Source organism: Chelonia mydas, chromosome 2 (assembly GCF_015237465.2).
Source record: "Chelonia mydas isolate rCheMyd1 chromosome 2, rCheMyd1.pri.v2, whole genome shotgun sequence".
NCBI lineage: Eukaryota > Metazoa > Chordata > Testudines > Cheloniidae > Chelonia > Chelonia mydas.
In genome coordinates, this window is record NC_057850.1 from 225503888 (window position 1) to 225528085 (window position 24198).

General features: G+C 38.7%; 1 protein-coding gene across 14 annotated transcripts in view; it reads left to right on the forward strand.

The window, feature by feature from the left end:
* The window catches only part of MLLT10 (MLLT10 histone lysine methyltransferase DOT1L cofactor), a 227485-nt gene that overhangs the window by 120763 nt on the left and 82524 nt on the right, over positions 1–24198 (forward strand). For all 14 annotated transcript variants that reach the window (XM_043541310.1, XM_043541311.1, XM_027820953.3 and 11 more), the window contains 3 exons: positions 5235–5330; positions 16674–16929; positions 20647–21216. In XM_043541310.1, coding sequence (XP_043397245.1) covers positions 5235–5330; positions 16674–16929; positions 20647–21216 — 922 coding nt within the window. The remainder of the gene's footprint in view (positions 1–5234; positions 5331–16673; positions 16930–20646; positions 21217–24198) is intronic.

Here is a 24198-nt window from a genome sequence, read left to right on the forward strand (position 1 = left end):
ATTAGGAGGAGAACATCACCAGACGGACATTTAAATTGTTTTATTTAACTAAAACAACATTAGGCATTCTGGATTTTTTTCTTCAACAGCAAACATATAATATTTTAACAAAACAAGCATATGAATTTTTGAATTTAGTTAAACATTCAAGTTTTTTAAAATCAGGTTTGTTTTTGTTAAAATTGTTTTTAACTAAAATAGTTAAATACTAAAAAAAATAAATTAAATCGACTGTCAGCCAGGTCAACACGAGAAACTTAAAATATTGGCTTCTGTAGCTAACTCAGTCATCTTCACCTTCATTTTCCTGTTTGTTCATAATCTGGAAAAGAAAAACAAGCTTTCCTGCTTTTTCTTGTCCCAAACGATTTCTCAATTTGGAATGAATTAGTTCAAAGGAAGAAAATATTCTTTCTACACCGGCAGAAGAAGGTACTGCTGTTAAAAGTGAGATTATCACTTCAACAGTCTCTGAATCCAAGTGCTTAAGTGATTTCCACCAGTTCACTGGTGTGACATTCTTTAAAACATCAGCAGCAAACATATATTTCTTGAATGGTTCACCCTTAGCTCTGAAGTTTATTATAGTTGGCATTATGGAGTGATGATTGATGGATGTCCATGTCATAGCCAACTCCTCTTCTTCAGCAGTTAAGGTTTGACCCTCGTACTGAGTGTTGAGAATATTTGCAAGAAAATGAGGTGGAGATAATGCTTGTAATTTAACTCTGTCATTGCATATTTCTCTTTTTAAGATCTCACTCAGTTCCTTTCAAATTTCAACAGCATCAGCAATAAAACAGCTATTTCCCTGCATTTTGTTCAAGGCTACGGAAATAAGCTTCAGGGTACTCAGCATGTGTTCAGCATTTCTCTTAAGCCCAATGTTGAGAACTTTGGCTGTGACAGTGCCATCTATCTTTTCACAATTTTGTTCACAAACTATCATCAGATTAGGCCAGTTCTTGCAAAACTAAACATTTCTGATGGTATCTTCTAGACTGAGCACTAAGTCCCATTGGGTAGATAGAAAGATTAACCTAAATAATCTATACAGAAGTCCCTGGAACCCCATAAAATTGGGTCCCTAATCCATGAAGTATTGGAACTCATTTACAAAACTTTTCTTAAACATTACATGAATATATTGTCTCATACTATAGAATTAGAATTTTTAATCCCTATTCCATGATGAGATATCTTTGAGCTATAATGTATCTTAATTAAAACTATCTTTACATAGGTTTTTTCCTCAAAAAGCATTTTATCCAAAAAATTTGATTTAAATAAAAAAAAATCTGATTTTTTGGTTTTTTTAAAAAAAATAATTGATTTTTATCCACCCTGCTTTATTAGATTGGAGACAGTTGAACAAGTATATCTGGAGATTCAACTATTATGTTATGATGGTGGTGGAATCCATTATCCTGTCCTTATCTGTTAGGACTGGCTTAGGCCTTTCAGTGTTCAAGCTTAAATTGCCATTGTTCTATCAGAGTTGCAAGTGAACAGTATTTTTAGTTCTGTGTAAGAAACATTCATAGTTATAAAGCGCTGTCTTTTGGACAGCTCCCAGGGTTTTTACAAAATGTGGGGCAGTCAAGGCAGTTCATTTCAGAAATTTACGAATCTCATAGGTATCTGTAGTTGGATGATTGGTCAGTTCAAACCCACGGCTTTCAAGGAGTTTGTCAGTCTCTGAAAGTAATCCTGTTTCAAGCTCTGGGTTTAAAGATAAACTTTGAGGACTTTTGGGGAGATGATGCTTCAGATAAATATATTAGAATTACAAGCCATACTTTGGGTTCTGAAGTGTTTCCTTACACAAAATTGAGAGTTATGTAGCTAGATGTTAACTGACAGTACCACACTCATGTGCTACAGAAATAAGTGCTCATTCTCAGCCTTTGTATCAGAAGGTGATGGGTCTTTGGAACTGCTGTGCATGTTATCAAATCCACAAGACTGATATTCATCTGTTAGGGAAAAGTAATTTGCTTACAGACTCTTTGAGACTCCAGCATGGGAAGAGGAACAACAAAAATGGTCCTTGAGGACAGCAGTGGCACAGACTCTGTTCTGGAGAAGAGAATCATCTGTCCATAGATTTTTTTTATTTTTTTTTGCTACAAAAAACTGTGTTTAAATGTCTACTTTTTGTTAAAGGACAGGAAAGGATACTGGCATGTTGACAGATGGCTTTTTTTAGTATTGGAGTAATCATTTCCTGTTTGCGTTTCGTGGTTCATTTTCTGTATGTTATGAGGAAGATAAGAGGAGACAAAGCTCACTTGCGTCTCATCACTCCAGACTGGGCTTGTCACTTCTGGTATTTTGATCTCATGCAACCTTTTTTGGAATTTTCAGTACTTCATCCTGAGCTTCCAGATCTTCTGCCCAGGAAGGAGGTCAGATTTGACAGTCAGGCCCAGAATCCTTTCATATAAAGGTCTAAATCTTGGAACTTCTGAGTACAAGGTGTTCAGTGCTCCAAGGAGATGCAGGACATAATTTTAGAATCCAGGAAGGCGCCTACAAGGAAGCCAGCGTTCCTTGAAATGGAAAAGATTTTCTGTGTAAACTATGGCCAATGGGTTGTCTACTTTACTAACATCGATTTTGGATATTTTTTGAGTTTGTTTTAATTACACATATCAACATTTTATTTCTTAGAATACACTGAGTAGTTTTAGATCTGGGAGAATAAATGATTTTTCAGGTTACTTGCAGTTCAGAAAAAAATTAGATTGATTTGAATCCAAAAATTTCAAAAAATGCAGCAAATCAAAAAAATCTGTTTTTAGATTAAATGAAACATGTTTTGTTTGACTTGAAATACATTTTTTTGCATAGTGGTTGTGGTGGTGACCTACTTTATAACCTTAGCATACCGATGTAAAGCACTCACCTGGGATGTTGGAGACTTGGAAACAGTTTCCTCTTCTGCCTAGTGTGGAGAAGGAATTTGAATATGTGCCATAGCTACTTGGCTGTGGATTAGTCTGTGGAAGCATTTGCACTTTTTATATATAATTAAATAGTCATTGGAGCAGGGACTTAAACTTGAGTCTCCCACATCCTAGGTGAATGAATTTTACAGTACTATGAATAACAATAAATAGTTATTGGGCCAGAGAGAGTGTGTGAGTGAGTGACTCCATAGCCTGGTGGTTAGGGCACTCAGAGTGTGGGAGAGCCAAACTCAAATCCCTATGCCACAACAAGTACAGAGGGGAATGGAATCCTGGTTTCCAACATCTCATGTGAATGCTTTAACCACTGGGCTAACGATTAAGAGGGAGGCCACCGCCTCTGCTAATCCCCAAAAAATATTTTGTCAGGCCAAAACTATTGAGTGAATTTGTCTCAAGTTCACATAGATTTGGATCCACCAATAAACTATTAAAAATATTGTCCAGCTCTAGTTATTTATGCTTTCCACTCTGAGGTTCCAGATTCCTCTGTCCTTAGACATTGTACAGAAGTTCTGAATAGAACATATCAAGCAGACAGAATATTTTTTTCCATTTCAGTGGCTTGAAATTAAAATTAAAGACAAATGGAAACAACCTTTTAACTGTTCGGGAGAGCAGTCTGTACTACGCACTTCTAAATGTTATCTTTTGTTGTTGCTATACTAGCTTCATGGGAGCTGGGGGGGCGTGTGGGTGGTGGAGGGCTGAACAAACTACAGGCTTTTGTGGTTGTGGGCGCTGTTTATACTGTGTTCCACAAAGACAAAATGGCTTTATGTTCTTGCCCTATATTTATGCTGAAGATGTTTTGGAATTCTGTTTTTCTTAAACCGTATTCATTTCCTGGTGGGGCTAGGTAATATAAACATCATGTTAAGAGGGTGCTGAGTTATTTAGAGAAGATAAAACTTTTTAGAAAATCAGTCAAGTTATTTATAGTTTATGGGTGTAGAGTGGAGTTTGCTTTACTCATATTTTCAAAATGAATTAGACTTTGCATGTAGACTTTTTCACTGAGTTGGTGATCCATTACTAAGGAAGTTTATAAGCCCATTCAGCTAGTTCTAAAGCAGCTTTTATGGCATGCTTATCTGATGGCTCTTCTGTGGCAAATATGTGGAAACTGACTTTTGGAATTATATTTGTATGTATTTACATGCACTACTCCCTTGATATGACATCTGATTCTGACAGTGTTGCCATAAGAGCAGTTCTGCAGCCATTATTAAATAAGTATTTTGCTCTCCTGCTGGGGATTGTATAGCCACTTAATCTTCATGTGGATCTACGTTGACAATTCTCAAAAGAAGAAAAAAGGTTACTTACCGGTAATGGCTTGAGTATAATGCCTATGCAGATCCACAGTGCCCACCTTCCTTCTCTACTTTTTGGAGTAGTTCTTCTGAGTCTTTCAGTTAGCCGAAGGGAGTTGGGACCATGCATACTTTTTGTAGCTTTGTGTCCAAACATTTGCTTCTGTGAAGGAGTGGTCATACATATGGTACTGCTCTACTAGGTATGGTACAGATGCACAAAAATCCCACAAATGGGAATCTGCAGAAGTAACATTTCAGAAGTAATTTTTCAGACTATTTTAAAAGGGAAATATTCTCTTTGCTCAGTTTAACATACTGTAAGTTCAGAATGATTTCCTCTCAGTATATGAACTAATCCCTTTATTTGAGACTGAAGTTTATAATAAATAACATTAGTGTAGTTTTCTGGAGGTGGCCATCTTGGTAAAAGTGTCATTTGTGATACCTGTAGTAGAGCAAGCCTGAGATTTGTAAATTAGTTAATATTCTGTCTTACCACTGATTTATAGCAGCAACCCAATGAAAAATAAAATGTTCACTATTAATACAATAATTCTGGTGGAAATACAAGAACTTTGAAACAGAATGGATATCAATATAGTTTTTTAATTCAATTTTTCTGTAATATGGTACTAGATCTTGATATTTGGCAAGACGGTTTTATTTTAGTAACTGTAATAGATTCAGTAATGCTGATTGTAACTAATAAAGAATTTCAGCGTATGCTGCTTCTCAGTGCAAACATGCCTATGGTTCTGCTGAACAAAATGTGCGTAGTTTAATATTTGACATATTAGTCATATTTGACTTTCACAAGAATAGAACTTTTATAGTCAAAATTTGTTTTTACGTTTAAATAGAAAATTGTATTATGTATGTCATACATGGATTATGTTGAAGATGAACCTGAACTTGGGTTATATTTTGCTTTCATGTTTTTTAGAAATATAAAGAAAAAGACAAACACAAACAAAAATACAAGAAGCAATCTGAGTCTTCACCATCTTTGGTTCCATCTCTTACTGTAACTACAGAGAAAGTAAGTTTTCTTTTTTCCCCCCTCTAAGGCTTAAGTTCAAATGAATTATTAAATTTGCGTTTTGACACATGTTTTTAGTAATGTAGAGTTGTAAACTGTTTGTGTCTGTGATATGAAGAATGTCTGAGAACTTTATAAGTGCATAATGGTTACTATATAGTGGCAATAGAGACTTTAAGAAGTTGTACTTCTCTGTGATAATATTTGGTGAATTGAGAAATGTGAAAAATTGTTATTCATACTCCATTTTAATATGCTCTTGGAGCATTTGCTAGACCATCACTGACACAAGAAGCGTTCAAGTCAATAATTGCAAACTACAACTCATGAGCACAGTACACATCCACAACACATCACATGTCTTGAGTGTTAGCAATTTTTGCCTCTTAGCTGCCTGCTGCATTGAATCTTTGTTCTTGTTGTGGCTCTGACTTGACTCTAACTCAAGGGACCCATGTGAAATGCCAAGTTGTAAAGAATATTTGTAAGAGGGACTACAAAAAATGACACACACTGGTGCTGTTACAGGGGGGCACGCAGTAGCTTATAAATGTGTTTTCCTTCCCCGGAGTTTGAATTCATTTTCTCCCATTCTTTTGGGATCTCAGGTTCTCAGTACTGTTTCACACATGATTCTGAAAAGAGGTGGTTTGAGTTCATTAGTTCTTGGTACTCACCAGTATAATTGTTTTATCTTTCTATGGAAAGATGGCAAAACCTTGCACCCAGATCCTACCATGTGGTAATCTGATTGCATATAAAAATGTGAAACTTCTGCTTTTCACTGTCTGAGGTTCCAGAGGCTGTAATCACCTTTTCAAGTAACTGTACAAGTTTTGTAGATCCATCACCAACAGAGCGGATGTTCTCAGTATGCTTGGACACTTTCATTTCTTCTCATCAGGATTAGGAACATTCATTTGAAATGTGCACACTTTTTTACGGTTTCATAATCTAATTGGAACTTGGGTAATATAGTAAGCTTGCCTTTGGTCTGTTCCTCAAATGTCTTGTAAAGGGAAATGTTCCAAAGAAGCTCATTTGTGGTCTTGGAATGTATAGCCTTTTGTGGTCTTGGACTCATCCTTTTTTCAGCTATTGACTTCTGTTTTGTCCTGTCCTGGCCCTGCATAGTATACTTGTACTTGCTAAATATAACAGATGATATTTGGTGATGGGCAATATTTGGATTGTGTTCCAACTCAGCTGGCTGGAAATGGAAGGAGTAGTAGGAGAAGAAACTGCCTGTGACACTATTGTGATTTGATGTAAGACACAGAATTAGTTTACAGTAAATAAAACGAAAATATTGAGAGCTCTGAACAAGTTTTGGTGCATTGGTCTGAGTACAGGATTGGTATTCAAGAACTTCTGAGTTCTGACTTGCCTCATTTTTTTCCTAAGTCAAGTGGTGAAAAAAATTCATCTACTTCACAAGGATGTTGTGGTGACACGTAATGTTCTAAGGTTCTTTTGAACAGGAAAACATGAACATTTGTAAATGGTGGATATTCTATTTACACTGAGATCCCTGAGCAAGCCCTCCCTGACCAAGACAAAGCAGAGGAACTAGGGACCCCCCTGACTTTCCCACTGTTATGTGAGGTAGGAGTCCCAGCAGCATCCATCTTCCAGAGTAAGGTCACAGTCCTCAGAGGTGCCAAGACTTCCAGTGTGTGTGGAATAGGGCCACAGCCAGGGCTCCCCAGTATACCTGTTTTCCCTCCTAAAACCTGGAGGTTACATTTGCAACACATAATTTTCCCTTACTGTTTAGGCTTTTGTCATAATCTTTGTTAACAGGGTTTGACTGAAGGGGAAGGATTGGAGGTAATTGGGTGAAGGCAGGACAGGGAGGAAGCCGAAGTAAAACATAATTTCACTGCTCAAAATCTTCATTAATGCAGAGATAAGGTTGACTGGCAGTGCCTCGAACCCTTTCAGAAAGTCAAATGCACTTATACTTAAGCCTCTAAACACAGATAATATAAAGTTAAGCTGGAAAATAAAGTTAAGGTAATAGTGTCCACAGCCCTTCCCTCTACAGAACTTTAACTCTGTCCCCCTTTGTAGTTGGCAGTTGGTAGTGGAAGAAAACCAAACCTGACCAATCCCTTTAAAAAATCTGCCATTTTCTGTGTTGTGTTCAATGTAAGGGTATACTATTGTTCTTCTTCAAACACTCCTGCTAACACTCTCAGTGCTAGATGTTTCCCATAGCACTTTATTTCCTGGTTTTAGTGGTTTATGCACATTCAGTGTTCTGGAAAAATATGAGGTTCACTGCTAGTCAAGTGTAACAAAGTTTTGGATAGTCCAAAACTTGGTAGTAAGAGGGCATGGCTGAGGGAAACCTGTAGGGAGAGGGAGGATTGACGGGTCTTCCTCACCACCACTCAGCTACAAGGTCTCTTCTCCCCCTGTTCCCTGCATGGCCCAAGTACGGTTGGAGGGGTTATCAGAAGGAAAGAAAGAGGCAATTGGGCTGTGAGGGTATAGCTACCAAGTAGAGGCAGAGGTGAATGCCACGCTCCTTAATCTACTTAATCTACTGACTGGAAAAAGGCTAATGTAGTGCCAATCTTTAAAAAAGGGAAGAAGGAGGATCCTGGGAACTACAGGCCAGTCAGCCTCACCTCAGTCCCTGGAAAAATCATGGAGCAGGTCCTCAAAGAATCAATCCTGAAGCACTTACATGAGAGGAAAGTGATCAGGAACAGTCAGCATGGATTCACCAAGGAAAGGTCATGCCTGACTAATCTAATCGCCTTTTATGATGAGATTACTGGTTCTGTGGATGAAGGGAAAGCAGTGGATGTATTGTTTCTTGACTTTAGCAAAGCTTTTGACACGGTCTCCCACAGTATTCTTGTCAGCAAGTTAAGGAAGTATGGGCTGGATGAATGCACTATAAGGTGGGTAGAAAGCTGGCTAGATTGTCGGGCTCAACGGGTAGCGATCAATGGCTCCATGTCTAGTTGGCAGCCGGTGTCAAGTGGAGTGCCCCAGGGGTTGGTCCTGGGGCCGGTTTTGTTCAATATCTTCATAAATGATCTGGAGGATGGTGTGGATTGCACTCTCAGCAAATTTGCGGATGATACTAAACTGGGAGGAGTGGTAGATACACTGGAGGGGAGGGATAGGATACAGAAGGACCTAGACAAATTGGAGGATTGGGCCAAAAGAAATCTGATGAGGTTCAATAAGGATAAGTGCAGGGTCCTGCACTTAGGATGGAAGAATCCAATGCACCGCTACAGACTAGGGACCGAATGGCTAGGCAGCAGTTCTGCGGAAAAGGACCTAGGGGTGACAGTGGACGAGAAGCTGGATATGAGTCAGCAGTGTGCCCTTGTTGCCAAGAAGGCCAATGGCATTTTGGGATGTATAAGTAGGGGCATAGCGAGCAGATCGAGGGACGTGATCGTTCCCCTCTATTCGACACTGGTGAGGCCTCATCTGGAGTACTGTGTCCAGTTTTGGGCCCCACACTACAAGAAGGATGTGGATTAATTGGAGAGAGTCCAGCGAAGGGCAACAAAAATGATTAGGGGTCTAGAGCACATGACTTATGAGGAGAGGCTGAGGGAGCTGGGATTGTTTAGTCTGCAGAAGAGAAGAATGAGGGGGGATTTGATAGCTGCTTTCGACTACCTGAAAGGGGGTTCCAAAGAGGATGGCTCTAGACTGTTCTCAATGGTAGCAGATGACAGAACGAGGAGTAATGGTCTCAAGTTGCAATGGGGGAGGTTTAGATTGGATATTAGGAAAAACTTTTTCACTAAGAGGGTGGTGAAACACTGGAATGCGTTACCTAGGGAGGTGGTAGAATCTCCTTCCTTAGAGGTTTTTAAGGTCAGGCTTGACAAAGCCCTGGCTGGGATGATTTAACTGGGACTTGGTCCTGCTTCGAGCAGGGGGTTGGACTAGATGACCTTCTGGGGTCCCTTCCAACCCTGATATTCTATGATTCTATGATTCTATACTTCGGGGGCTAGTGTAGGGTGAGGGGCTCCTGTACCATAGGAGGATTGCAGAGATATGAAGTGGTCCATTCATCCCAAAGGCTGTGCTCTTCCCCATTTCCCAAAGTCTGGCTGAAACCCCTGCTGTGGTACTCCAGTTTTCGAGACCATTTCCCTGTGCATGTGGGATTTAGAGTACTTTGATTGTAAAAAATAGCTTTGTATTGGAGGAGCTGTATCTGAGGAACTCCTTGACCAGTGACCCCAAATGCACACTTACTTGCTCTGTGCCCTGGCATAGCACTTTTCAACACAATCCGAGTATCTCCATAGATTTTAAAGCACTTTGAAATATCCACTCTTAAACAAAAGGCTCTTCTTTCAGGGCAAAACTTCCAAAAGTGGAGCCCCTGTGCAGCCCCTCACCTAAAGCAGATTGTGGGCAGAGAATGGTAGAGTGCACAGCAGACGTTCTCAGAAATCTGTTGAGGGCAGGACTCAAAATCACAGTTTTTGGGAGTTGCTCGTGTTCAATGGCTATGGCATGTTGCCCTGAGCTACCCAGCGACAGACAGCAGGTGTGCCTGTAAACACACTTGCTCATTTCAGAGCAACATTCTTGCACTACATGTACAAATCTCACCCAGGCTCAAGCCAATTTATAGACCTAAATTAAACAGTTAACTTTTTAAAAATTACTTCACCAAAGTGCTAGTATAGGCGCTGGATGCTAGCTGAGTTCAGACCTAATCAGGTGATACCAGTTTGGGGTGGATCAGTGCAATATTTTGAGCCTACAGTATGTGCAAAAAATATAGGAACCCCAGAAAATGTTACTGTCAGGTTCTTTATTTTAGGATGCTGAATCTTAGGAGCCCCTGGGTTAAATGGCCCCAAATTTGGCCCAGTAACCCTATTCTCAGACCCCTATTAAGCACAGCAATCTTCAAAACAATTTGAATGTGCTTGTGAATTGTAGAGCACTTAGAAAAATCAACTGTTAAACAGTAAGCTTATCTCATCCTTAGGCAAGGTCAACACTAGAAACTTCTGCCAGTATAACAGTGTTGGTTATGTTGGGGTGGGGTGTTTTTTGGCAACGTTTTTATATCAGCAACAGCCTGAGTGTGGACACAGTTATACTGGGGAAAAAGGTCCTTTTCTAATATATCTTAATTCGCTCAGGGGATTGGTATAAACTATATCAGCAGAAGCATTTTTTATATATAGCTATACCTACCAACCTTTCTAGGCATATGTCTACACAGCAGTTAAACACTGTGTCTGGCCCGTGTCAGTCAACTTGGGCCTGTGGGACTCGGGCTGCAGGGCTGTAAAATTGCAGTGTAAATGTTCTGTCTTGCAGGATTTCCCGATATTTTACAGCTGCACAGCCTGGGCCCCGTGAGCTTGACTCAGCTGACACTGGCCAGCTGTGGATGCTTAATTGATGTGTAGACGTACCCTTGTTACTCCTGAGGGAATTCTGTACCAAAAAATTAAAAATTATGTGCACAATATTTTAAAATTCTGCAAATTTTATTTGTCAATAGATAAATGTGGCTCCAGCATAGCAGTGGGGAGCACATGCCACTGGCTGCATTGAGGTGGGAGATCACTCTGAAGACCCCACCTCCCCCAGTACAGGGACTCAGCAGTGAGGCTGGACCTGACCCTGACACAATGCAAGGGGTGGGCCTGCCCCAGAAACACCCCGGGGTCCTGCCCCTCTGCACCAGGTGTGGGTGGGCAGGCTCAGCCCAGGAGGATCCAAGTGTGGAGGGGCTTAGTGTGGATCCAGGTGTGGGGTGAGAGGTTTCTGTGTGGGGCAGTCTGGGTGCAGGTGGCTCAGTGGGAGATCTGGATGCATAGAGGGTATGGGGAGGTGGGGCTTGGCGGGAGCGGTCTGGGGGGCTCAGTGGAGGGGTCCGGGTGCAGCTGGTTGGGGATCAGTGGGGTGGGAGTCTGGTTGTGGGGGGCTTGTTGGAGGGGTCCAGGTGTAGAGGGGTAGGGCTTGTCAGGGTGAGGGTTCGATGGGCCTGCTTAACGGGGGAGCCCCAGCTGCTGCTGAGGGGACGCTGCCTGCCGGGCTCCCACGATTCCCCTGTACCCTTTTCTTCTCCATTCACCTCCCCCTGCCCTATTCCACCCCCCTTCCTTCCCTACTGCCTCTTCTCCCCACCCCCTCACTTCTCATTTCCCTCATCCCTCCTTACCCAGCCCCACTGCGGGCACTCACAGTTGCACAGAATAGAAAACAGGAAGGCTTCCAGCACATAAAAGGGGAGCATGACTGGCACTAGGACCCAGGAGGTGTTCAGCTGCAGAGTCAGCAGAGCTGAGACATCTTCCTTCAGCTGGGCAGCTCTGCGCTTGTACAACCAGGGGGCAGTGGCATGTAACCCCGTGTACCCCCCCCCCCAATGCCTCAGCTCTGTTTGGAGGGGGCAATCCCCCATCCCAAAAACTGCGCCCATGATCTACCTCCCCTCCCCCCGCGCAGCTTCCCCCATTTTCTGCAGGGAAACACAGGAAATCTGCAGAAGGGCATTTTCTGCAGGCACGCAGTCACACAGAATCCCCCCAGGAGTAGCTTGTCCATGCTTAAAATGCTATAGAGGCACAGCTGCGTTGCTGTAGCACTTCAGTGCATATACAGCCTATGCTGCTGGGAAGGATTCTCCCATCGGACGTAGGTAATCCATCTCCCATGGACCTAACGCTGTCTGCACAGGGACTTGGTTTTGCTTAACTACGCTGCACAGGGGTGTGGATTTTTCATACCCCTGAGTGACGTAGTTATGCTAACCTAATTTTTAGTGTAGACTGGGCCTTAGTGTAGATAAGATCTTAACTATTGTGGTGTTGCCACCACATTGTAATAATCAATATCAGATTGTAATGAGTGTAAATCAAGAGGTGAATGTGTAATGGCCAGGAAATAGATTTTCAAAAAGAAGTTAAGAATAAAACTGGAAAATTAAAAGTATAAAAGCAAAGATAAAAGATAAGCAAGGTTTAAGACAAAATAAATCTAGAAATAAGCAGAGTGAAAAATTAATAGGCAAGAATTAAAACAAAAACCAGAAAATAGGCCAGTGTAGGAAATGGAAGTAAGTAAAATAAATGAAGGGTTAAAACAGTTGTAAAAGTAAGGAGGCAGTGGCTGAAAACTTTTAAATACAGAAGCTTTTTTTAAAAAGAAATTGTATTGGCAAGAGTTATTAATAAAGTTATTGTTGTGCTGTACCAAGCATGTATGGACACATGGACTTTGACCTAAGGAGTTAAACATCTTTAAACAAACAAACAAAAAAACTACCAACCCTGCACCTACTGCCTTTCATCCCAACATCTCTTGCCCACCCCGCAAACAAACAAAACAAAACAAAAACCCATCAAACCCAGTTTGGAAAATTACTAGAATAAAAATTTGTGCCTGCCATTATCCTGATCGCTTTGCCTGTTTCACTGGATCTCTTTCTCACACCCTTTGTCTATTTTTTGTCCTTTTTAATTTGCAGTAAGCATGTTGGGTCTGGGTCTATGTCTTTGGGCATTTCTTCACAGCATAGTTAGGTCTGGTTATAACTTGAATGTTATCCATAACTCGATTCCCATCCACCCACAAAATTCTGTAGCTAGAGTTAAGTGGTGCTTTAAGATCCAGCTAGCTAGCCTGTGGGGGTGGGGTGGATGGAATCTCCAGTGATGCAGGTGCTTTGTAATGCAGTGGGGATGCAGTATCTCAAGTTACAACATCTCGTCAGCAGCTAATCAAATCACTCTGTAGCTCGAGTGTTGTTTTGAAGTTTGGTTGGGCTTCTCACTCAAGCTAGGTTAACTCGAGGTGCAGTAACTCGAGTGCACTATTTCAAGCCAACTGTGACAATGAAGACAAGATCCATGTGTTTGTCCAGCACAATGGGAATCCCATTCTCTTTGTGGCATTTAGGTGCTGCCTAATAGAAATAATAAGTATAACAGTTCGGAGCAGCTGTGGCTAAACAAGTATTTGTCAAGTGGAGTAGAGTCATTACAGATGAATGCTGTCTGTCATAACTATATTTATATGCTACCTTCTTTTGCTAGCATTGTGCTAGTCCTGTGCTGCCATCCATTGTAGTTCTGACATTCTTTATGGTGACTCATTCATTTGTTAGTTATGCATGTTTATTTCTCTCACTACTAGATGATCTCCTGAGGTGTCTTCCAACCGTAATCTTCTATGATTCTATACTATTCAGAAAATCCTAAATGAAATTTTTCTGCAGCTCTGAACTAAGCCATGTTAGCAGTTTTGGAGAACCCCACTTTGCCTACCTTTATTTAAAGTAATTAACCAGACTGGCATAAATTTAACTCCCATTCTTCTCTCCCAGAAAGAATATCATCAGTTAAAACTTGTTGGCTCTTTTGATCGGGATATATGCATAGTTTTTAATACAATTGGTTGCTTTGCAGATCTATTCCTGTGACGTTGCAATTTGCGTGTTAGCATTGTGTTTCACTTAATAGTGTTGCATAGTGGGTTTTTTTTTAAGTTTATTGTACTACATATTATGGCTGTTTATTTGCTACAGTGACAAAAGAACAACAGCAAGCTTTGTGAGTGCATAGCTTTTTTCATATTTTGCTGCTTTTGCTGAGTCTAGCTAACATGAAGACAATATGATTTCTAGAATTTCAGACTTTAGGGGGATCAGAATATTACATAATATGTATGCTTAGAGTTGGAATGGAGCAAAGTAGCAGCTTTAAACTTCCGGGTGACTGCAGTATCTTTTCCATTTAGTGGCATTGGGGAACTGACCAAACCTAATTTGATCCTCTAAGTGGGAGTTCATATTATGTTTCCATTTACAGTACCCTTGCCCGGTTTCCTCTCCCTCCCCCACTTGACACATGAGTGAAGAGTACCAATGTGTTTTCTTTACATGACTTTTGACCTGTAGTAGGTCGTATAGGTCACATGTGAGTGGGATGGAGAGCTTCAGGACCAGCCCAAGCTAATGGAAAAATGATTGAAAAATGAGCTGGGGTGGTTTCCCAATTGACCTGCCCAGCATGCAAACGGTTCATGTTTCCAAAGTAAGCCATGGAGTTTAATCAGCTTGAATCCTATTGGTCTATGCAAACGGAATTTCATTTCTTACTAAAATGACTTTGAGTCAGTTGGTAAACTTGTAGGTAATAATTTAAAAAAGTAGTGCCCTGCTCTGTGCCATGGTTTACATTGTTTGCACTGAACTGTGAAAACTTGAAAAAATACAGTTAGAATGAAACAAATTAACATGGGAATATATTGCTTCTGAAGAGGGTAGTTTTCTAAAATAAAAAAGAAATATTTCTGAACTCTAGTAACCTACTGATTGAAAGGTGGGCCCATTTTGCTCAGTACAGCTTCCTGAAATCTCACATTTTGAGTGGCTTACCCCAACTTGTAAAATCTGAATTGTATTGAAACAGCAGATAATTTTATTATAATTAACTTTTTTTGAGATTCTGTCTGGTGGTAGTTGTATTAGTGAAAAGTGAGATAATTTTTCATGTCAGTTATATCAAAGCACAATGTGAAAGATAATAAAATAATGTTTATAGTACTATAGACCCAATTCAGGAAAGCATCCTTTTAGAGAATAGTTTTAATGGGATTTAAGCAGCACATGTGTAAATGTTTTTTTTTAGTAGGGATGGATTTAAAGACATTTTAGTGCTGTCCTCAATCTCAGAGCCTGAATAATGATTAAAGAATCAGAAAGAAAAATGTACTGTTTAATACTGATATAAAATATTTAAACAAAGATCTGTTAGTTTAACCGGTATTTAACATTTAGGAGGTTTTCTACCAATCAGAATGCAAATTAGTGTTTTGTGTAATTATATGTCTGCTCAGTTTAGTAAAATATAACTGCTGAATAATGTCACTCCTTTTCCTCATATTTTTTTCCATAGCATATTAAAATCCTTCATCTTTATTAATTTCTAAAGACTTTATGGAGTTATTTAATATCATTATATTTGTATTTTTTCATTTTAGCATACATAAATTATATCATCACAAAAAAGCTTTTTTTAAAATATCACTACCAGCAAAAGGCCTCACAATACCTTAATAAAATAATCCAGACAATATTAACTAATTCATAGAAATACCAGAGAAACTCAACATATTTATAGATATTGAATGGGAGCTTTGCCATTGATTTCAATGGAGTCAGAATTTCACTCAGTTATCAAAATTGTTATAATTGACTACTATTCTAACATTTTTGCCAAAAATCACACAGCCAAGCTTATAGAGTTTAATCATGTTATATTAACAGTCCAACAATTTCTTCAAAGTAACTTCTACATCTGAATAATCATTACGTAAACACTCCGAATTTTGCCTAATAAGCATTTCTCCCAAACTCTTATTTATTTCTTATAAAACTAAGAATAGACCAGAAAATGTGTGATTATGACAATCAGTTTAAATTCATATCTTAAAGTTACCAAAAAAATTAAATGACATCTTCTATTAACTTGTATGAAAAAACTGTGTGCATGTGTGTTTAATGTAATAATATTATAGTATGTGTATCTATTAATATAAAACTATAAAATATAAATAACTTTTTTCAAAGTATTTCAAATCTCCCTTTTAATGTGATAGAATTCTTGTTACGCATTTGCAGTTGAAAATAGTCTTGGCATTCTGGAAAGTAATCCAGAGACTCCCATCCAACCCCAAAATATAAACATTTTCTGTATCATTAAGCTGTTTTTTAGACCCATTCTTTCAAAGACTTACACTTATGTTTAACTTCATACACTTTGAGCAATCCTGCTGAGTACAGTGGGACTACTAACTGTATGAAATTAAGTACGTATGCAATCTGCAGGATTGGTGCCATAATCATAAAACTGTAGGTTTTCTGATTATACAGCATGTTTCACGAGCTTGCTAAAGTTTCAGGAGAAATTGCCATTATTTTGATAAGTAGAGCTAGTAGTGTTAGTATTTGCCTTTTGATAAATATAGTGGATATGTCAGCACGTACATTTCCACTAATTGCTGCAATCTGATTGCTAACTGAACTGACAGCTGGCACTATATCTGATCAGAAAAATTACATATTAGTAACTGACTTTCTGTTCTTTGTTTTTATGGTGCTATCATAACATAATAAGATTAAACGTTTCAAAAAATTCTTTAAAAAAGTATACTACTGACTTGTGAAACTAAAAAGAAAGAATGTTAATGTTTTCTTTAATGTTAGGTTACTTGAATGTTTCTCTTTCTTCCACTAATTTTTTTTATTGGTTGATGTACAGTTTTTTTGTGGTCTAACTGTCTCTTTTTTAACTTATTTTCTCTTAATCGAAATGTTAGACTTACACAAGCACTAGCAACAATTCTATGCCAGGCTCCTTGAAGCGGTTGGAAGATACCACAGCTCGATTTACAAATGCAAATTTCCAGGAAGTCTCTGCACATACTTCAAGTGGAAAAGATGCTTCAGAGGCTAGAGGGTCAGAGAGCAAAGGGAAGAAATCTGCAGGTCACAGCTCAGGTCAGAGGGGAAGAAAGCCTGGTGGTGGAAGGAATCCAGGAACAACCGTGTCAGCTGCTAGTCCTTTTCAGCCAGGTATTAATAATAGCAATAATACTGTTTCCATGATGACCTACGAGTAAACAGGTAGATAGAAATCTTCCATACTTACATTTAAAAAGTCATTTACCCATCATCCAGAATAATGATAGGAAAGTTTGGTTATTTGAAATCATTAAATGCTTGTTACATCTTTTGCTGATTACTTTGTTTTCAGAAAAAGAGATGCTTGTCTCTTTTATGTATGCTATGTGTATGTTCTGTTTTTACAGGAAAAGACAGTTTATGCCCATTTAAGTTTAGTTTTCACTTGACATTTCTGTTTTTGGCAATTTGTAAATCTGCTGGCAGATTTGCTCAATGCTGAAATTTGGCATATAAGCTCTGAGTATAGGAGGCATTTAAAAAACCCCACTCATCTTTAATAATACTAATTTTACATTGCTGAGTGTAAAAATGAATCTGAACAAACTTCTGTTTGTATTTTATGTACCTTAAAAACATGTATAATTTGTGTCCGAAATGATTATTTTCAAGATAGACTGAAACTTGTCTTATGAAGCTTTTTTTGAGTCCACAACATGCCTTCAAAAATATAAATACACATTTTAATTTTTACATCATTCAAATCTATTGGGTATATAATGTTTTTGGGGATGTATGTATGTTATACATATTTTGGTGATTTATGTATATTGCATAGGTCTTTCTGACATTCTAAAATAGCTTTCTAGAGCCATTACTGGCATCTTTAAAATAACAGCACCAAAAACCCGCCCCTTTCCCCTCACCCCAAAAAACCCCAACCAAAAACACATGCACTATTTCTGGTCTGTCTGGAGGATAGTTTGTGGTGGCCAGGTAGAGTAATAAGAATCCATAATAGTTTTTACATTTTTTATTAATAAAAATTTGTTATACAAATCTGTTGATCTGTGGGGTGTAAACCCACAAATCCTGCATTTTAAAGACGAATTATGTTCATTCTGAAACTTCCAGTGTGGTGAATATCAGGATGATGACACTGGAATATGGATTTTACATCTTATTTAATGTTTGTTTGTTTTTAACTGGTTGTTATTGTGTGCGTGCGTGTGTAGTGTATCATTTGCAGATTGCTTTGAGGGGGTGTTTTATTTACATTCTTGAATAAGACTTCAAAAATTGATTATTGGAATCTTATATTGAAAGAGATCATTTCTTACTTAAAGAAGATGATAGTTGAGAACTTCTATTATGCACATGAAAATTATTATTTTTTTAAATTTGCTTATTTTGTGCAGTTTATTTAAAAACAGCATACAAGTTCAATCCATAAGATCATATCTTTTGAAGGAGTCATTTTGGATTTAAATGACCTCCCCTGCTTTTCAAGTCAAAACTGGGCCCAACAAATTTTGTCTTGAGAGCAAACGGTAAAGATGCATCAAATGACTGTTTTGACTGAGACATTTTTAAGATGTTGGGAGTCTGTTCTGCCATGAGATGCCCTTGTGTCTCACTAATGTTAATGAGAGTTCTTTCTGCTTGTTCCCAACATGTGGTAATTTTTACACATATATAACTCTAGGACTAAACAAATTAAAAAAGGGGAAGCTTTCTTTCAAACAAAAATGCTGTAAAAGTATGTATTAAAATATAGCCTTTGTTTTGAAAAAATTTGTTGGGAAACCGCTGTAACTTATACTACCTCTGTGAAACCTGCGACTTCCCTTTACATTCTTGTGGAAGTGTATACTAAGTGTTTCAAAACAGGTCAATGCAAATGTTCTTTTGTAACTAAGACTCTTTTCCTAATGGCAAAATTAGGGATGGATTTGCAACCCTTTTCAGACTTGTCCTTGATGCCTGTGGGTAGTCTTATTGGAGCCAGTAGGGCTGCTTGCATGAGTACCGTTTGCAGGATTGAATTCTTAATTGCAAATCTTCTGGGTAGTCATTCCTCCCATATGCTTATACTTTTTTAAACAATGTCTTCAGTTTGCATTCTGCACGCTAAAATAATCCAAACACTATCAATTTGTTGTATTGAAGTATCAGAAAGTATACGTAATGTTTTGTTTAGATTTTCATTGTATTATGTCTTAAAAATCACAGAGCCCAAGACAGTGAAAGAAAAATAGATGCCAAGAAGGGCAATAGAGTGCTGTTAAACAGAGAGTTTAAAGCATTATTTCCCGCTAGTCAAGCTAGTCGATGTTTAGTGTTTAAGGTACCATATTGGTTAGGAATACTAGTTGTTCCTGAAGTGCTCTGTAGTTTAAAAGTATTTAATGCATCAGTGTGCTATTTATACCAGCTGTAAAAACAAAAGAAGAAAGAAGAAAGACAGATGGTGATGGGTCAGGATTGATGATGGAAAACCTCTTTATGTAGATGCTAATGGAGTAGCAAAATTGCAGTTGTCTTAAAATCACTGATGTAATGTAAATTATGTATTTTAAACAGATTATTAATCTGTGTTTACTATAATGGAGTAATAACATTAAAATATGACTTTTGTTGATAAAGAGCTTTTACCAGTTTCCCAAAATGTAATTTGTGACTTTCTCTATACACACTTTGTGTAGAGTCAAAGGAATTCTAAATGTATTCTTAAAAGAACACTGACATGCAGATAATTATGCCCCATAGGTTTTGAAAAAAATTGACTAACTTTAAAAAAATATAAAGAAATACTTACTGAATTTCAGTGAAAACACATTTGTATTTGGACTTCTTAAGCATTCCTCTGTATATTTGCAACCCAGTAATTTCAGTATTGTGCTAGTGCACAAGAAGTAGAAAGTGAGGGGGCATGATTCTCAATTGCATAAAGACTTTTTTATGATGTTCCTAAAGTGTGAAAGGGCTTAAAGTGCTCCTTTATACATCTGCCTGAAAAATACCCCTTGTGAAGAGGACCTCCATAGCCAGTGTAGGACTGGGTGCAAGTGCTGTACACATAGCCCTACTTCAGAACCCTGGCATAGGGGGCATGTCAAGGACAGAGTGTAGACATGTTGGGTAAGTGGCTGGTGTACACAGTGCCATAGGTCTTCTTTATATCTTGGGGGACATATAAAGCAGAAGGTAAGTTAGAGCAATGTGCTTTAACTTACACCAGAGCCCAGAATGATCCTAGAATATAGGGGTCATTAGAAGGGGCTTATAAGCCACTTTTGTCCATCTTTTCCACTCACTTTCTCCTTCCCTCTCCATCCCTGTCCCAAGCACAGGAATGAGGTGACTAAGAATCAGACCCAACTGAGTGAAAAACTAAGAAGCAAACACAGTAGAAATAATGAAACCAAATTAAATGTTTTAAAAATTACATTACAAATTTAGGGCTTGTCTATACAAACAGATTGTAGCAAGCTAGGGTATAAACCTATCTTGCACTAGACTGCCACGCAATCATTACCTGTGTGGACTCTGGTTCTGCACAATAGAAATTTTGTAGCGCACTGTATCTACTCCTGTTTGAAAGTGGAGTAGATTAAAGTGCACCAGGGAACTCTTAGTGTGCAGAAGCAGGATCTACACAAACAGTTAGTGCACAGCTGTCTAGTGCAAGGTAAAGATATACCTCTCTTGCCGCAGACCAACTGTTCACATAGCTTTACCACTTTAGGGCTTGTCTGTGTTTCAAAAGGGACCTAGAATATCCAGCTTCTTGAACAGTTTTAATAGTGATAGGAGCATTTTATTTTTAAAACAATAAAAGTAATCATAATTAAAAAATTAAACCCTTGTCTTTCCTTCCTTCTACAGGCAGTTTTTTGGGGACTCCTGGCAGTGTAAAATCGTCTTCTGGAAGTTCAGTTCAATCTCCCCAGGATTTTTTGAGTTTTACCGAATCAGATCTGCGTAATGACACTTACACTCATGCCCAACAGACTTTGTCAACCAAAGATGTACATAAAGGAGAGATGGGAAACCAGGAAGGGAGTGTGAATTGTTTTAGTTCCTTAATTGTTCTCCCTTCAACCTCAGCCGTTGTTTCCCAGTCTAAAAACTTTGACAGCTCACCTGGAGACTTAGGTAATACAAGCCTTACTTCAACAGGATACAAGCGAGTCCAAACTTCTGGGATAGAAGAAGAGACTGTAACAGAAAAGAAACGGAAAGGAAATAAACAAAATAAACATGGGCCTGGTAGGCCCAAAGGGAATAAAAGTCAGGAGAGTATTTCCCACCTATCAGTTTCTTCTGCTTCTCCAACATCATCTGTGGCATCTGCTGCAGGAAGTGCAACAAGCTCTAGCCTTCAGAAGTCCCCAACATTGCTCAGGAATGGAAGTTTACAAAGTCTTAGTGTTGGATCATCTCCAGTTGGTTCAGGTAGGTGTTTAAAATTTGTTGTTTCATATGTTAGAAGATGAGTGGCTTCATTTTAGAAAGTCTCAATTCTGAGTATACTTTCAGAAATGTAAAGTAGCATTTTACTTTAAGTATCTTTAATGTTTCTTTTAAAAAAAAGAATTGATAAGCAGATAAGGACCTTGGTAAGACTAACTTTTTGCCATATGTGTAGGTGCATATAACCCTTAAACAGCTACAGCAGATTGATCTGACTGTATCCAGTATTGGCCTAACCGCCGAAGCTGCAGAAACAATGAAATGTATAACGTGTTGTTTTGAAATGATATAGTAGAAGATTTAACTACAGTAAATGATATTTTTGCAGATTACAGAATTCTGTGTTCTATTACACATACAAAACAAAATCAATATTAAAATATATTCAGCATCCTCTGTAGCTGACAGACTGCACTCAGTTTCAGTCCACCTGGACAAAAGTTTTGAAATTTGTTTATGGAAAGGTACTAGTTTAAAAAAAAACATTTAACAAGTCCTTCATCATAACCTGGGCCCAATGTGCCTGATTGACCATCTCTTTCTCCAATGTTCCTCTGAGGCAATTGAGTTTGACGGGGTTGTCCTTCCTCTGTGTTCCAAGGTTGTGTGTGAATTGGGCCAGGATAAGGCTTTTCTTGTCGAGTCTATGGAGCAGCCTCACAAGCTGTTATGCTCACCAAAGTTGTTCTGTTGTCTTCAAGGCTCCTTACAAGGCTTTTTTGTTTGGATCACTACATTTAATCACTTGGCATCTCTTTTGCACCAACTATTAATTTTTGCCCTTTTTTATTTTGGAATATTTTCTTTTGGTTTCATTGTTGTGGCTTGGTGTCTGTGTTGTTGGATACAGTTTTACATATTTTTAATTATAAATTTGCACAGACTTCAGATGCCTAGCAATGGATACTTCAGAAAATAGCTAAAGGAAAATTCCACCTTTTTTTTTTAAATGAGACACATACCCCAAAAGTATAATTTGTCTTTAAAAAACAAATTGTAGTTCAGAAAAATGTCAAAATGTACTTTATGTAGGATGCTAGTTTCCTCTTAACAAGTTGGAAGTCATAGAAATTAGGATGAGAACACATACTTCTGCATTGAAATTAATGGAAAAAGCTGAGACTCTGAAGATAAATATTTAGCTAGGGTTTTGTTTTCAGGCTAAATACTACTTTTAAAATTGTATTTTACTGTGTATTACTTTATTTTATTGCTTGATGATGTCCAAGAACTTCAGAATTATGTCCCAGTCCTGCATCAAGTTCTGCTAGTGCAGACTTCTGCATCTGTGTGGAGTCCCATTGAAGTCAATCAGATTTTTCAATGGCATGGTACAGTAGTTCAGGTAGCAGATCCAGATGCGAGATCCTGGTTTTGGATAATCTTCATACCCCACATCTTATCTTTGTCCCTATGCTCTTCTTTTTCAGCATAGTACTCTTAGCGTAAATCTACACTGTAGCCCTGGGTGAAATTTTTGCCTCAGGTAGACAAGGGTGTGCTAACTTTGATCAAGCTACTCACCCAAACACTCCTTCTCCTGGACTGCCAGCTCGGTGCTGGGTATTCCAAAGGCCCGGCAGATAATCTCACTCCATGTGTCCAACTATATAGAAACTGTAAAGTATCTACTAAAAATAACGCCAAATAACTGTACATACCTAAACATGTCACTGTTTGAAAGTCCATTATGTTAAGACTCCAAATTCTATCAGTTGAAAAACTGAGGAGCTTTCCTTTGCAGATAGGATGCTCCTGTTCATAATTCCACAAAGTTTCAGGTAGCTGATTCAATGAGCAAAGGGCAGATAAGGTAGTCAAAAGATGTGTGAGGCCCAGTTTCATCATATGGCAGTCATCATCACATACATGATGTGGGTATATATAAATTATGTCTCTTGCCCAAAATTTACATTCAGAGTCTGTTATTGCTTCTGTTGATTTCTGTGAAAAATAAGGTCTTCAAGTGGTTGCACATGTACATTCCACTGTGGGTTTGAGTGCACCTCGTTCACAGTTGTTGGGAGATTTTTCTCAAAGTGGTACCCGTCTGGGCAGTGTGAGTGTTCTGTGGTGCCTCACACCGCTGCATGCAGGCATAAAGGGCCACACTGCCCTCGACCCCACTTAGTTTCTTTCTACCGCCAGTGACAGTTGTTGTTAGAGATGTGATCTTTGTTTCTTCACATCTTCCTCCCTTAGTGTAAATAGTACTGATAGCATTAGTTTGTAGTCTTATATAGTATATCTGTAAATAATTAGTTATAGGATTAAGTTTAGAATACTGTCTTTTTTAGGGTAGGGTCACTGGTGCCTGGTTGGGTACCAGAATGATGCCCCATTTTCCGGGCTTCAAGGCCTGTCATTTATGTAACAGATCTATGCCAGTGAGTGACCCAGACCCCAGCTGCCATAAGTGTCAGGGAGAGGTGTATGGAAGTGATAAATGTCATATTTGCAGAGGGTTCAAACCCCATTGGAAAAGGATAGGACTGCCATACTCAAGTACCTGCTCATGGAGTCTGTATTTCGTCCACTGTTGGAACCCTCCTACTCAGAACAGATACTGAGCACATCTATGTCTGTTAGAAGTGCTCCTCCTGTTCTAACAGAGTCTTCAGGCAGATCTGCATTACTGGTGCCTAAGAAAAGACTGTGTAAGTCTCCTAAGGACTCTGTACTGAGACCCTCGGAGAGGAAGGCATTGAGTGTTCACAGGGACTCAAGTATCAGAGGGGTAGCCGTGTTAGTCTGTATCTACAAAAACAACGAGGAGTCCGGTGGCAACTTAAAGACTAACAGATTTATTTGGGCATAAGCTTTCGTAGGTTAAAAACCCACTTCTTCAGATGCATGGAGTGAAAATTACAGATCCAGGCATAGATATACTGGCAAATGAAGAGGAGGGAGTTACCTTACAAGTGGAGAACCAGTGATAACAAGGCCAATTCAGTCAGGGTGGAC